This window comes from Propithecus coquereli, unplaced genomic scaffold (assembly GCF_000956105.1).
Source record: "Propithecus coquereli isolate 6110/MARCELLA unplaced genomic scaffold, Pcoq_1.0 Scaffold122, whole genome shotgun sequence".
Lineage (NCBI taxonomy): Eukaryota > Metazoa > Chordata > Mammalia > Primates > Indriidae > Propithecus > Propithecus coquereli.
In genome coordinates this window covers 247,235-261,672 of record NW_012136303.1, presented here as the reverse complement: position 1 = coordinate 261,672, position 14,438 = coordinate 247,235, and the positions used below count along the sequence as shown (strand labels likewise).

General features: G+C 55.2%; 1 protein-coding gene and 1 pseudogene across 3 annotated transcripts in view; both read left to right on the top strand.

The window, feature by feature from the left end:
* Positions 1-289: 289 nt before the first annotated feature.
* Positions 290-14,438, top strand: part of DLGAP4 (discs, large (Drosophila) homolog-associated protein 4) — a 105,976-nt gene continuing 91,827 nt past the window's right edge. Inside the window, exons 1-5 of one of the 3 annotated variants that reach the window (XM_012637689.1) lie at positions 290-1,297; positions 4,361-4,602; positions 6,689-6,803; positions 9,471-9,521; positions 11,805-12,045. In XM_012637689.1, the coding sequence (XP_012493143.1) occupies positions 299-1,297; positions 4,361-4,602; positions 6,689-6,803; positions 9,471-9,521; positions 11,805-12,045 (1,648 nt within the window). In that variant the 5' untranslated portion in view covers positions 290-298. The remainder of the gene's footprint in view (positions 1,298-4,360; positions 4,603-6,688; positions 6,804-9,470; positions 9,522-11,804; positions 12,046-14,438) is intronic. The other 2 variants (XM_012637687.1, XM_012637688.1) reach the window with 2 other exon arrangements.
* On the top strand, positions 12,101-13,620 carry LOC105827505 (annotated as a pseudogene).

Genomic DNA, 14,438 nt, shown 5'->3' with positions numbered 1-14,438 from the left:
AAGCTAGGAGAGTAGCACGTATTTTGTTTGTCCAACAGTTGGCTAGCTGTGTTGTAACTTTTATTTACACAGAAAGTCCGTGGGCCTCCACTCATACTCCTGTCCTCAGCCCCACAGCATGAAGGGCAGATTTGCCAGCTTCAGAGATGCTTCCAGCCCTGAGGGCTGGCCTTGCCGCCCCGTCTCCTTCAGTCCAGCTGACTCTTTTCTGTCTTCTCTCCCCAGGGTAGCTGCCGCCCGGGACAGGCCGCCCGGGCGCCCCACTAGGGCGACGGCCCCTGCCCCTCGGGCCGGGATCATGAAAGGCCTCGGTGACAGCCGCCCCCGCCACCTCTCCGACAGCCTAGACCCACCCCACGAGCCCCTGTTCGGAGGGCCTGACCGCAACCCCTACCTGCTGTCGCCCACAGAGGCCTTCGCCCGCGAGGCCCGCTTCCCTGGGCAGAGCGCTCTGCCGGGGGACGGCCTCTTCCCACTCAACAACCAGCTGCCGCCGCCCAGCAGCACCTTCCCCCGCATCCACTACAACTCCCACTTTGAGGTGCCAGAGGAGAGCCCCTTCCCCAGCCATGCCCAGGCCACCAAGATCAACCGGCTGCCCGCCAACCTCCTGGACCAGTTTGAGAAGCAGCTGCCCATCCACCGCGATGGCTTCAGCACCCTCCAGTTCCCCCGTGGTGAGGCCAAGGCCCGTGGCGAGAGCCCCGGCCGCATCCGCCACCTGGTCCACTCAGTCCAGCGGCTCTTCTTCACCAAGGCACCCTCACTGGAGGGCACAGCGGGCAAGATTGGTGGCAATGGCAGCAAGAAAGGTGGCATGGAGGACGGCAAGGGCCGGAGGGGTAAAAGCAAGGAGCGGGCCAAGGCCGGGGAGCCCAAACGGCGCAGCCGCTCCAACATCTCAGGCTGGTGGAGCTCTGATGACAACTTGGATGGCGAGGCTGGCGCCTTCCGTAGCAGCGGCCCAGCCTCCGGGCTGATGACACTAGGCCGCCAGGCAGAACGCAGCCAGCCTCGCTACTTCATGCACGCCTACAATACCATCAGCGGGCACATGCTCAAAGCCACCAAGAACAACACCACTGAGCTGACTGCCCCACCACCCCCTCCTGTGCCCCCGGCCACCTGCCCCAGCCTTGGGGTGGGCACTGACACCAACTACGTCAAGCGAGGCTCCTGGTCTACTCTGACCCTCAGCCATGCCCACGAGGTCTGCCAGAAGACCTCAGCCACCTTGGATAAGAGCCTGCTCAAGTCCAAATCCTGCCACCAGGGTCTAGCCTACCATTACCTGCAGGTGAGTCTCTGCCAGGGTCAAGGGTCAGCGAAGGCTGTGGGGGTGGCACCAGTTTTGAGGCCCACCCGTACCACAGATTCACTTGGGAAGTCGCTTCATCCTGGGCCTCTGTTGCTCAGCTATGAAAGGGGTGGCCAATAGCACCTGCTAGTATGGGGGTTCCTTTCACTGGTCATGCTCTCAGCAGATATTGATTAGGGCCCTTCTGAGCCCAGCCCTGAGTAGGGACTGAAATACGTCCCTGCCCTTTAGAAGACAAATCTGGAAGCTGTGCCATCCCACACCCCTCACGGGACCAAGTGCATGGCATTCTAATTGCCAGCCTCCTGGCAGCACCCCTGTCAGACTGGTGGCTCCTTGAGGACAGGGACTACATCTGATGCAGCCATGTGTCCTAAGGCCCAGGCCAGTGTCTGGCATGGAGGAAGTGCTCAGGAAATGTGAGGGAGGGAGGGGTCAATAGACAGATGGACAAGGAAGTGAACAGAGCTAGAAATAACAAGACACGGTCCCCATCATCAGGATGCTGGGCAGAGTGTGTGGAGTCAGCACGAGGGCTGCCGGAGCCCGGAGGCCGTGGCCTGGGTGGGAGGAATAGCCTCCTCCTTGCACATGCTAGCGCTGATCGAGGCACACATTATGCACCAAGGCCACACGGCTTGAAGGTGGCAGAAGGCTAAGACATCACCGTGACTGCACATCCTGAGGGGTCTCAGGGGCAGGACAAGTAGCTGTGAACTGGATGGCTCCTGGGGGCAGAGCCCAGGCTGTGGGTAGAAATCACAGGAAGCAGATTTCAGGTGGAAGGGGCTGCTTCCGTGGCTAGTGAGTGCAGGCCAGGCTGTCCCTGGGAGCCTCATTAGATGCATTTTGCACCAGATCAACTTCCCAGTCTGACAAAGCCCTGGGCTCCGATCATTCCATGTAAAATTCCAAAGGCTAGGGCTGGGCGCGGTGGCTCACGCCTGTAATCCTAGCTCTCTGGGAAGCCGAGGCGGGCGGATTGTTTGAGCTCAGGAGTTCGAAACCAGCCTGAGCAAGAGTGAGACCCCGTCTCTACTAAAAATAGAAATAAATTAATTGGACAACTAAAAATATATAGAAAAAACTAGCCGGGCATGGTGGCGCATGCCTGTAGTCCCAGCTACTCGGGAGGCTGAGGCAGGAGGATTGCTTGAGCCCAGGAGTTTGAGGTTGCTGTGAGCTAAGATGACGCCACGGCACTCTAGCCCGGGCAACACAGTGAGACTCTGTCTCAAAAAAAAAAAAAAAAATTCCAGAGGCTATAGAGAGAAAGGCTATTTTTTTTTCAAGAGGAGGAACTTGAAATCTAGGAAGCATTCTGTATATTGAGGGCTTTTGTTGCTCTCAGTCTGCTTCCTTTCTTTAGAAACGTTAGGGAAGGTGATGTGTGACTTGGCTCCATCTCAAAATGGTATAGTTTGGTCTGATCATTAAAGATGCCTCTGAAACACCATGAGAGGGTGGCCCTGCAGGCCCTGGGGTTCATGCTGCCGGCTTGGGTGCAGAAGGTGAGTGGGTGTGGTTAGCAACAGGTTCTGAGCTGGGATGTGCAAGGCCACGTTCCCAACGGACAGTGGGGGCAGTGGGGATTGACTGGCAGGTGGTTTGGGGGGTAGAATGCACAGCTCTAGAGACTGCACAGTCAGCTGGGGGAGTTATTAGAAGGCTAGTGGGGGTAGCAGCTGGGGTGGGCATCTGGACAGGACCCTCCCTCTACAGAAAGTTGGCTGCTGCCATTGAGGGCACAGAGAAGGGTACCTGTGAGAGTGTGATCAGGGAATGTGCATTCGTGTATGTGATGGAGAGTTCGTGGGCATCATGGGGAAGCCTGCAGCCCGGGGGAGGGTGTACGCTCTCTGTGCGTTGAGGCGGGGACACCAAGAGGTGGCCATATGTTGAGATGTGTGTCCACAGTGCAGCAGCTGCTGGTGTGAATGTCAAGAGGGTGTGTAGCAGTGAGGTGAGTATACTCTGTATGCATGTGGCACACATATTGAGGAGTTGCCCGTGATGCAGTGGCAACTGGTGTGTGTCCTTGGTGGGGTGTGTGGTGCACTGGGGTACCTGCTGAGGGGCGTGGAGGGGAAGTGTGTGCCTGCTCTGTGCGTGTTAAGATACGTGTGGGCGGCGAGGGTGTCCACTCTGTGCACGGGCCGAGGTGCGTGTAAGTGCTGAGATGGATTCATTCCTCACAGTGCCCATGCACTGTGTCTACATAGCACTGTGGACTAAGGGGCTGAGGAGTGTAGGGTGTGCCCTGCCCTGGAGCAGCCAGCACAGCCTGGCCTCAGAAGGGTGGGGGAGGTCCCTTTGGTTGCTTACTGCCGCCATAACCACTGGGGACTGGGGGACTGGGGCTGCCCTCACAGCTGCGTCCTCACTTGCCTTTATTACAGCCTCATTCCACAGATAGAGTCCCTGAGATTAGGATGGGAAAGCTGACCCCTTTTCCAGCTCACCATGTGGCTACCCCACTGGGCAAGCCCCTCTGCTCTCTGTACCTCAGTTTCCCCACCTGTGGGACAAAGAATGTTAATTCAGTCTGGCATGCCACCCCCATGCTGATGTGCCAGGGTCCTCTGACCCCCATCCTAGGGTCAGGCTCTGGTTCCGGGTCTGAGGCCCTCTCTCAGCAAGTGGCTTCCCTCTCTTAGGCCTGGTGTTCTCATCTGAGCAGGGGGGCCATAAGCCATCCCCTGAGACAGCACGAGTGAAGTGATGGGAACACCGTGGAGCTCCATAAAGGCGGCTGCAGTGCAGGCCACTGTGACCACAGGGCCTAGGGCAAACCCAGCCTGGTATCTATGGAGAAATGTGAGGCTGGAGAGGGGCAGGGACTTGCTTAAGGCCACTGAGTGAAGCTGTGGCAGAGCCGGCTCTGGAACCCTGGAAACCCTCCCAGCCCAGGGCAGGAAACCCAGCACATGAGGCCAAACTCTCCGAGCTGGGGAGCAAGGAAGCTTCAGGACCCGGAGCTGGGGGTCCTCGTCCTCAGCGCATTTTCCAGGTGGCCCTGCTGAGTCCTGTCCCCATCCCCAGGTGCCCGGCGGCGGCGGCGAGTGGAGCACTGCGCTGCTATCCCCGCGTGAGACGGATGCCTCAGCCGAGGGTCCCATCCCGTGCCGGCGCATGCGTAGCGGTAGCTACATCAAGGCCATGGGCGACGAGGACAGCGACGAGTCCGGCGGCAGCCCCAAGCCTTCTCCCAAGACCGCGGCGCGGCGCCAGAGCTACCTGAGGGCCACGCAGCAGTCGCTGGGAGAGCAGAGCAACCCGCGCAGGTAAGCGCGCGGCCCCGCCCCCTAGAGCCCTGCCCACTGGCAAGCCCTGCCCACTTGTGAGTCCTGCCTCCTGAGAGCACCACCTCCTCAAGTGAGCCCCGCCCCCGTGAGAGCCCCGCCCACAGACTATCCCCTTGAACTCCGCCCTTCGGGTGAGCCCCGCCCACCGTGAGCCCTTCCCCGGAAAGCCTTTCGGCAAATACCAGCCCCGCTCTCAGGCAAGCCTTGCACCCTAGGTGAGCCGCTTACAGGTATGTCCCATCCCTGGCAGCCTTGCCTTCCATTCAGCCGCCCCGGGAGAGCCCAGCCCAGAGATGAATCCTGGCCCTCAGCCTCAGATGCAGGTGAACTCTCTCCTATAATGATCCAGGCCCCCTAGGTGAACCCGCCCTCAGGTTAGCCCTCCTCCCTGAGGTCCTCATCCTTAGGTTGGCCCTGCACTCTGATGAGTTGACCCCAAAGAGCCCCGCCATTTGGTGAACCACCCATGAGCCCCGCCCACAGTTAAGTCCTGACCACAGGTGAGCCTCATCCTTTGGTAAGCCCCGCCCATAATGAGAACCACTCTGGGGTGATGGTCGAGGTAAACCCTGCCCACAGGAGCCACATCCCAGGTAAGTTCCACTCCCAGAGGGGAACTGCCCCAGGGGACCTTCCTTTTCAGGTTAGGAGAACCCTGCCCTTAGGAATCCCATCACTGTCCCAGCACTGCCCAGGGAAGGCCAGAGCACCCTCTGCCCTTGCCCCTGTAACCAGTGAACTCCAAGACTAGGGAGAGGGGGGTGAGTCCAGGAGCCAAAGAGAGATAGACAACCTTCGCCTGCCCCTCCACCCTAGCCTGGAATTCCACCATTCGAGTCCCAGCCTGCTGCTTTAAGACTTGGAAGAGTTAGAGGAAACAAGCTTGCTCCTAGCTCTTCAGCTACTGGGGCATGAGCCAAGGCTTCATGGAGGAGGTAGCCTGGGAAGACTGGGACAGAGGGAAGAGAGCAGGTCAGGTGATAGTGGCAGAGGCAGGAAGGGGACCATGCACTCAGAGCAGCCAAGAGTCCAGTTGGCTGGGCAGAAGGCACGGAATGGCCTCCAGCTTGGAATTCAGGACACCATCAGCCAGTCCCAGGTCTGCCCCTTTCTGAGCCTCAGTTTCCCCATCTTTAAGCCTCAGTTTCCCCATCTTCCCCAGCTCAAAGGCTGAGCTGGATGATCTCTAAGACCCCTTCTACTCCTGAGATTGTAGAGGAATGACCAGTGGGCAGTAAGGTGGGCGAAGTGGGCAGGACTGGGAATCAGGCCTGGAATGAGAGGGAAGCTAACAGAAGCAGCTGCTGCTAGCACGTGCCTGGCTGGCCATTGTGCCTGACCTGGAGCACTGTACTCTGCATTACTGGGTCCTCACCGCCCCAGCAGGACACAATGTCATCCCCATTTTAGAGGTGAGGAAACTGAGACTTAAGCAAGGAATGGGGACTTGCCCAGGGTCACCCAGTGGAGAAAGCTGGTTTCCAGTCCAAGCCCAAAGTGTCAGGGGCCTGAGCTGTTGGATGCTTGGACTTTATGTCCATAATACAGGCTGGCAGAGGCCCAGGATTAGGTAGATGTGAGGAAGACGGAGGAGCTGAGGCCATCAGATAAGTGGTGAGTCTTTGGGGGCCTAGTAGAAGCCACTTGAACATCTCAGGGGAACTGATGTCCTTTGGGCAGCCCTAGCCTAAGGTCAAGGCTGTGAGCTTTGACCCACCTCCTCTGTCCAACCACTGAAATGTCCCAGACTTGCAGGAAGTTGAGGAGGGGGCTGTAGAATTGGGTTGGGTTGGGCCAGCCTCTGGCTTAAAACAGTCTAATGCAAGCTTGTGCTGCCACCTCGCGGCTGCAGGGGACATGACAGGTGAGGGCCACTTGTGCATCACAGATAGTCAAGGCCTTTGAAAGCTGGGTGTTCTCCCCTTGCTCATCACCCCCCATACTGCCCAGGCTGGCAGTGACTTCCATTTTTCCCTCTGCTGCTGGATGACCTTGGCCAGTCTTTTACCCTCTGGGCCTCAGTTTCCCAGGCTGAACAATAGGTCTGCTTCCCACCCCCCACCAGGAGTCTGGACCGCCTGGATTCAGTGGACATGCTACTGCCCTCCAAGTGTCCGAGCTGGGAAGAGGACTACACGCCTGTCAGTGACAGCCTCAATGACTCCAGCTGCATCAGCCAGGTGAGGGCAGCAGGCAGGCCGGAAGGTCAGGCTTGGGAGAGTCCTGACTTCCACCCAGGAGAAGGTCAGATGCCCAGGCCCGGCCCCTGCTGCATGGTCCCCATATGTCTACTCTGTGCTTCTGTTTGATCTTTGTTCCTGAAGCTGCCTGTGTGTGTGTCTCTGCTTCACGGACCATCCCGTGGCTGGAGGCCATGGTCATGGGGCCTGACCTATGACCCTGAGGGAGGCCCACAGCACCGCTGTTAACCCAGGCTGCCAGCATGCCGGTGGGCCTTGTCACCCCTATTGGGTTCAGAGCCATGAGGATAGAGAACTGGAGACCTGGGTTCAAGTCCTAGTCTTGTTACTGATGTTATGAACCCAGGACTAGTCACTTCCGCTCCTTGAGCCTCAGTCTCCTGATTTACCACAAGAGAGTTCTTGTGAGGAGTAAGTGCCCAGCAAAGGGTAGCTACCTTTATGGCCATCATCATCGTGTTGTGTGACCTCAAGCAAGTTAATTCTGTACTCTCGAGCTCTTTATCCACGTGCCTGGTGGAAAGTTGGCCTCCAGGGCACAGCCAGCTCTGCCTCTAACGGGGATGAGCACACTGTGCTGCACTTTGAATTTACATGCTACTCACTCAACCGTCAGCTCCTTGAACCCTCACAGCCACCCCCAGAGGCGACCTTATTATCCATATCCCCACTTTACAGATGAGGAGACTGAGGCTCAGAGAGATGAGGTCACACAGGTAGGAGAAGGCAAAGCTGGGGAGGGATCTAGGGTTGTCCCAGACCTGGAGCTCAGGCCCTGCTGTGTGCGCAGTACTTTGGGGTTTGCTGAGGGAGAACCAGCCAAGGCTTGAAGGCTCCCTGCACGCTGTGGATGGGGAGATGAGGCCCAGAGAGGGCAGACACTTGCTGGTAGTCACACAGTAGGCAGTGGGGCAGCCAGGTGCAGACCCAGCCTCCTTTCTACCTTGGCCCCACTGTGTGCAGGTCCGTGACCAGAGCTAGTAGGTCGCTTAGAAGGCTTTGGGAGCCAGGGTCCTCCAGACACCAAGGTGTCTGACCTCAGATGTGGGGAGGGGAAGAGCACCCCAGCCTAAGGGACCCTCTGCCGCTGCCACCCTCATCCAGGCCCCTGCCAAGTCTCACCTGAACAGCTGTCATGGCCACCTCCAGTCTATACTCAGCGGCGAGAGGGAGCTTGTGAAAGATGTGAATCGTGTCATCCCAGCACTTTGGGAGGCCACTGCAGGGAGATCGCTTGAGGCCAGGAGGTGGAGACTGCAGTGAGCTATGATGCCACTGCACTCTAGCCTGGGCGACAGAGCGAGACGCTGTCTCAAAAACAAAACACAAAGGGGTACGTCAGATCATGCCATGCCCCTGCTCCAAACCCTCCCATGGCTCCTGCCTCACCCTGAGGGAAAGCCAGAGTCCTCCCTAGGACCTGTGAAGCCTTGTGAGACCCAGGCCCTGCCTCCCTCTCAGACCCTGTCCCTCGCCCTGCTCCAGCCACACGGGCCTCCTTTCTGCTCCCCACACACTAGCGTTGCCACCTGATTCCTGCCCAGGCTCTCTGTGTTTGCTGTTCCCTCCACCAGGAGCTCTTCTCAAATCTTTGCACAGCTCCTTGTGTTTCAGGTATTGGCTCAAATGTCACCTGCCCAGAGAGGCCTGCCCTGGTCACTCTGTCTGAAGTAGCCCTCCCAGTGCTGTTCCCTTACCTTGCTTAACTTATCACTGCCTGGAATTTTGAAAGCTTGCATATTTACTTAATGTCTGCCTCCCTCTTAAGACTGGGATCTCTCTGCAGTGCCCCAGCACCTGGCACAGAGCCTGGCATGGGGCAGATGTCCAGCAGGTGCTTGGGCAGTCTCTCTCTTCCCACTGTGTCCTCTCGTCTCAGTCTCCCTGTCTGTTCGTACCTGTCTCCCTATGTTCTCTCTTTGTCCTGTATCCCCTCATTCACATTTTTCTCCAACTCTCTGCGGTGTGCCTCCATCTCCATGTTTCTCTCTGTGTCTGTCTGTCTCTCCAACACACCCCATATCCATCCCCAACCTGGCCCTGGCACCTGGAACACCTCTGCCTTTTGGCTACACAAAAAGGCTTACGGAATTGGCCAGGCTGGGGACCCCAGCAGGCCTCACCACCTGCTACCCAGCCCCAGCTCTCTCCTAGTCCAAGGTCCTCTGACCCCCACCCCCAAACCTTTACTCCCAGAAGCTTGAGTAACCCAGGCCACATATGCGGCCCCAAAATCAGAGATATCCTAGCCTGGGCAAGGGAAGGCCCTGGGCTCCATCCCTATTCTGTATTACCAGGTGGGCTGGCCGCCCAGGTGAGAGGCAGCAGACAGAGCATCCTTGGTCCCAGGGACAAGACCAAGAGAAGGACTTATAAATAGCAGAGAAGTCCTCAGTAATGCCTAGCCCCAGAAGCAGTGAACCTCCCATGCCTGGAGGAAGCCAAGTGAGACCTCCCAACAGCTGGGTCCCAGCCAGTCTAGGGAGGAGGTTAGACCAGCCAGCCTAAAGTTCCCTTCTTTTTTTTTTTTGTTCTTAAGTGAAGGACATCAGAAAAAGCCTCAAGTTCTCTTGCAGCTGAGCCTGAATACCCCACCCCAGCCCCAGCCATGGTCCTCCCATAACCCTCACCCTCTCTTTCCTGCAGATTTTTGGACAGGCCTCCCTGATCCCCCAGTTGTTTGGCCATGAGCAGCAGGTCAGTATGTTTCCTTCTCTCGCACGCCAATCCCGGAGCCCAGGGCTGGGCTTTAGGCCTGCCGTCTGAGTGGCCCCATCATCCAGCCCACACTGGAACAGGCACAGCGTCACCAGGAAAGCCACCTCCAATGCGGGTGGAGTTGGGGCTCACATTGCTGTCCTGGCACCTCCACTCCCTACCCCATCACTTTGCTTCTCTGTGCCTCAGTTTCATCTTGTCAAAAATGGGGAAGAATGAATAGCAATGGGTGGGGCAAGAACTAACCCCAGGATAATGGGAGGCATCCCCTGAAATCTTCTGGCTCCCTCTTCTTCCCCAAAGCCTGGGTCAGGCCCAGGGAGACTGTTTATTTGGACAGGTAGAGGGCTGGGGTTGATGGCATTAGCTTCTGTGTCCCAGCCTCTAGATCCCCAGTAAGTCCTCAGGGATCCACACACCAGCAGCACTGACCAGCCGACCTTTCCCCAGAGCTTGGGAGCAGCTTAACCAACATTTATAAACTCCACATAGATGCCTGTACTCATAGCTACAGGTTACCAGGTGCTTACTGTCGTGGGTGCTATCCTCAGCACATGACATGAATTATCTCATTTAATCTTGACAATGGCCCTATGGAATTGGGACTATAAATATCTCCATTTTATAGATGGAGAAACTGAGGCACAGAATAATTCAGTGACTTGCCTGCATTCTTATTGCAAGGAAACGGTGGACCCAGGATTGAACCGCTCAGCAGTCTGGTTCTGGAGCTGTGCTGCCACTGTGTGTTCCCAAAGTACAACTTCGTTGCCCTTGGCAGTCAAAGGGGTCTCTCAGTGGACTTGAGGTTGCAGCTTTGAAGGATAAACACCTAACTCTTTAATACCTGCTCCCAGTGAATTTTGGGTTTGCCATGTAGCCTATATTTTAATTTATTAGCGCTATCCAATAGAACTTTCTGCAATGATGGAAATGTTCTATAATCCACACTATCCAATAAAGTAGCCACTAGTTACATGTGGCTCTTGAGCAAGTGAAATGTAGCTAGTATGACTACAGAACTTTATTTAATTTTAATTAATTTAAACCTAAATAGCTACACATGGCTAGTGGCTACCATATTGGATAGTGCAGATTTAGACCTTTCCATACACCCTCTGGATTGGGTGACGACGCACCTATTTGTTTGACCTGCAGTCTCAGACAAGGACACATTTCATGTGAATGAGGAGAAACTGACCCAGAGAGGATAGCAATGGCCTGAGGTCACACAGTGGGAGGGAGAGAGATGGTCCCGGGCCCAGATCCATCTTTTCCTCCACATGGTGCTCAATGTGTGCCCCTTGTCCCCTATCCCAGGCCTCTCCCTCAGGACCTCCACCTGTGTCCGTCTTTGACCAGCTGATTCCCCAGCTTATACTCTATGGTCCTTAGTTACCAACATGGCCGGAGACATGGGTCAGACAGCCTTTCCAGAACCCCCAGAGAATGTGTGGATGATGAGACCACTCAAGTGCTCACACGCCCAGCTTCAGATTTGCAGGGTCCTAAGACAGTCATCTCTAGAGGGACACTTAGGAACTATCTAGATGGACTTGAACTAGATGCAAGATGGCAAATGGCATACATACCACCATTCTCCATATTGCCTGTGGCAGACATCACTAATCAATCCTCACTGCCACTACCCTCACTCCAGACTATTGTATCAGCTTCGTCTCTGGCCTCTGCCTCCATTCCAGACTCTTTCCCCAACATCCATTCTGTACACCAGGGCTAGATTAATCTTCCTTAAATATACATTTGGCGTATTGGTTCTGTGCCTTCTTCACTGGGTACCCCTGGCAAGTATCTTTTCCTCATTGGCCTTCAGTTTCTTTGCTTGCGAAATGAAGGGATTGGACCATAAGATGGTAAATATCCAACATACCTAACTGTTTTCCAACACTCAGGACAGACTTTACTAATTGCTTATAGATCTCTTACATGCTGAATTCAGATGTGACCTTAAAATCTACTGTCAGTCAATCAGTGTGGACATGCAGATATAATCTAGTTAATATCCTGCAATATTCCAACTTTCTCCTCATTGTAGAGATGGGAAAATTGAGGCCCAGAGAGGTGAGTGGGGATTTCTCAAGGGCTTCATCTGCCCATTTTTTCCCCGAGCAAGATGGGAGGTGGGGTGGGCTGAAGTGAGGCCCCAAAGTCTGTCCAGCCCTGCAGCTGAGTCCACCACCAAGCACACCTTCCCCCAGGATGGGCAAAGCTGACCCCCAACACCTGCCTTTGCCTGGACAGGTACGGGAGGCAGATCTGAGTGACCAGTACGAAGCGGCCTGCGAGTCGGCCTGCAGTGAAGCGGAGTCGACAGCGGCAGAGGCGCTTGACTTGCCGCTGCCCAGCTACTTCCGGTCCCGCAGCCACAGCTACCTGCGAGCCATCCAGGCAGGCTGCTCGCAGGAGGAGGACAGTGTCTCCCTGCAGTCCCTCTCCCCACCACCCAGCACTGGCAGCCTCAGCAACAGTCGCACCCTTCCAAGTGAGTACTATTATGGGGGAGGGTTTGTTTTCTTTGCAAGGGGACCCTAGGGACCATGCCTGGTGGGCAGCCCCTGGGATGGTTGGGAGCAAAAGCAGGAGGTCTTGGGGCTGAACTTCTGAGCAGGTGCTGAACTGGAGCTCAGATGAGGGTCACAGAGGCAGATGCCACCCTGGCGGGGGGGCGGGAGGTGTTGAAGGGGGCTGGAGCTTGCGAGACTCTCGGTTGCTCCCTGGCTTAGAGCAGCCACCACCTGCCTGTAGTCAGGGTTTACTGAAGCCCCACCTACCTGTTGGGATTAGTTCGGGTAGGCACACCTGTGGGAGGACCCTACAGGGAAGTAGAGCCTGCAGTGAGAGGGTGGGGTCTGCAGCGAGCCTTCTCAAAGGGATGCGCTTGCAGTTCCTCTCATCCTCACAATCAGGGAGTATCTTATGGATTCTTGTTCTGAATCATCTGAAGATAACCCCTGTGTGATCAGAGAAAAAAGGGGGACCCTGTGTGACTGAGCAAGCCATGAAATAATAGAAAATCAAGGGGGCTGCCACGGGAGGAGGAAGATGGCGGCGGGGGCGAGGTGAGGTGTTGGCAGTGGAAAGGGGCTCGGGCGCGGGGACGCGGAGCTGTGGCCCGCGCCGGCAGGGACGGATAAAAAGCCGTCGCGCCGCGGGTGTGGGCGGGAGGAGGTGAGGGCGCCCGAGCGCCACAAGAGTGTGACGGGACTGTACGAGCTGGTGCAGCACCCGTGTGGCGGGTGCTGCCCGCGCTGCTCCGCCTGCACCGCACGCTCACTTCCTGGGTCCGCGTTCGGTTCGGCACCTGGACCTGGATCTGGCGGCGCTAGCGCCACTCGGCTTCACGCTCCGCAAGCCCCCGGGTGTCGGCAGAAACCGCCGTCCCCACCCGCACCCGCACGGGGGCCGGGCCTGGCCGCCGCCCACCGCCGGCTCCGCTGGCGCGCGGACGGCCGTTCCCTGGAAAAGCTGCCTGTGCATATGGGCCTGGTGATCACCTAGGAGGAGCAGGAACCCAGCTTCTCGGACATCGCGAGCCCGGTGGTGTGTGTATGGCCATGGGCATCTCCTACATTAGCGTCTACGACCATCAAGGTATTTTCAAAAGAAATAATTCCAGATTAATGGATGAAATTTTAGAACAACAGCTGGAACTTCTGGGCCTAGATTGTTCGAAATACTCACCAGAGTTTGCAAATAGTAATGACAAAGATGATCAAGTTTTAAATTGCCATTCAGCCGTCAAGGTGCTGTCCCCAGAAGATGGAAAAGCAGATATTGTGAGAGCTGCTCAGCACTTTGGCCAGTTAGTAGCCCAGCAGCACAAGAGACACACAGATTTGGATGTAGCTATGTTAGACAGTTTACTTAATTCAAATGGTTTCGCTGATCCTGATTGAGTATTGAAGTTTGGTCCTGTGGACAGCACATTAGGCTTTCTTCCCTGGCACATCAGATTGACTGAGATTATCTCTTTGCCTTCCCACCTAACCATCAGTTATGAGGTGTTCTCTCTGCCCTTCATTGGTATGCAGCCTGTGAACAGCATGTGGGAAAGTAGTGATCTTTGGTTGTGTAATTTGATATAGGCTTTTGGAGAAAAGGACCCAAGTGACTCTGATGTTTACAAAGCACCTATGAAGCCCAGTATACACCTAGTTCATTCATAATCCTCATACTTTATCAACAAACCCAAAAAAGTGTCTTACTGGAGAGAGAGTCTGTGTGTGCTTGTGTGTGTGCATGTGTGTATGTATGGGAATAAACTCATAAATGGGGGAAGTATTGGAGAAGGAAATATAAAGACCTACAACCTTGAGCAAATAGCATTGTTTTAGGAGCTGACATTTCAGATTTAAAGTCTTCAGTCCCAAGTGCTTCCCTGTTTTTGTGGGGAGAAGGAGGGCTGATTAGAGCTGTTCTGGCTGTTGGGGGAGGGGAATAATTTTTGTTCTGTCCTTGCTAGTGACCAAACTTTAATTTTTAAGAACAATATATTGACTTATTCAATGGAAGCATTCTGAGTTTGAGGGAGCTCCAGAGGAATGGAGTTCTGTGTTGGTCATATGTTAAGAGCTTGCTCATTTTCAAAGCAGAGGGAATACCTGTCTTCAGATATCCCTCCATTTTCATCTCTTCATTATAGTCAAACAATGTGACTTGAGAGTATTGCTCTGATGTCAGTGTTCTGGGTTGTGAAGATCATTTGAAAAAGAATTCTTACTACATTGAAATGCAGACTTTTAGAAATTTAAATATTGGATTAGACGGTCAAAAAAAAAGGGGTGAATAAATTGTAATGTTAAAATTAAAGCTGGAAAATTTCCTATAAAAGGAAAGAATGTTTTGATTTTCTTTTTTGTTTGGTGGGCAGTATGC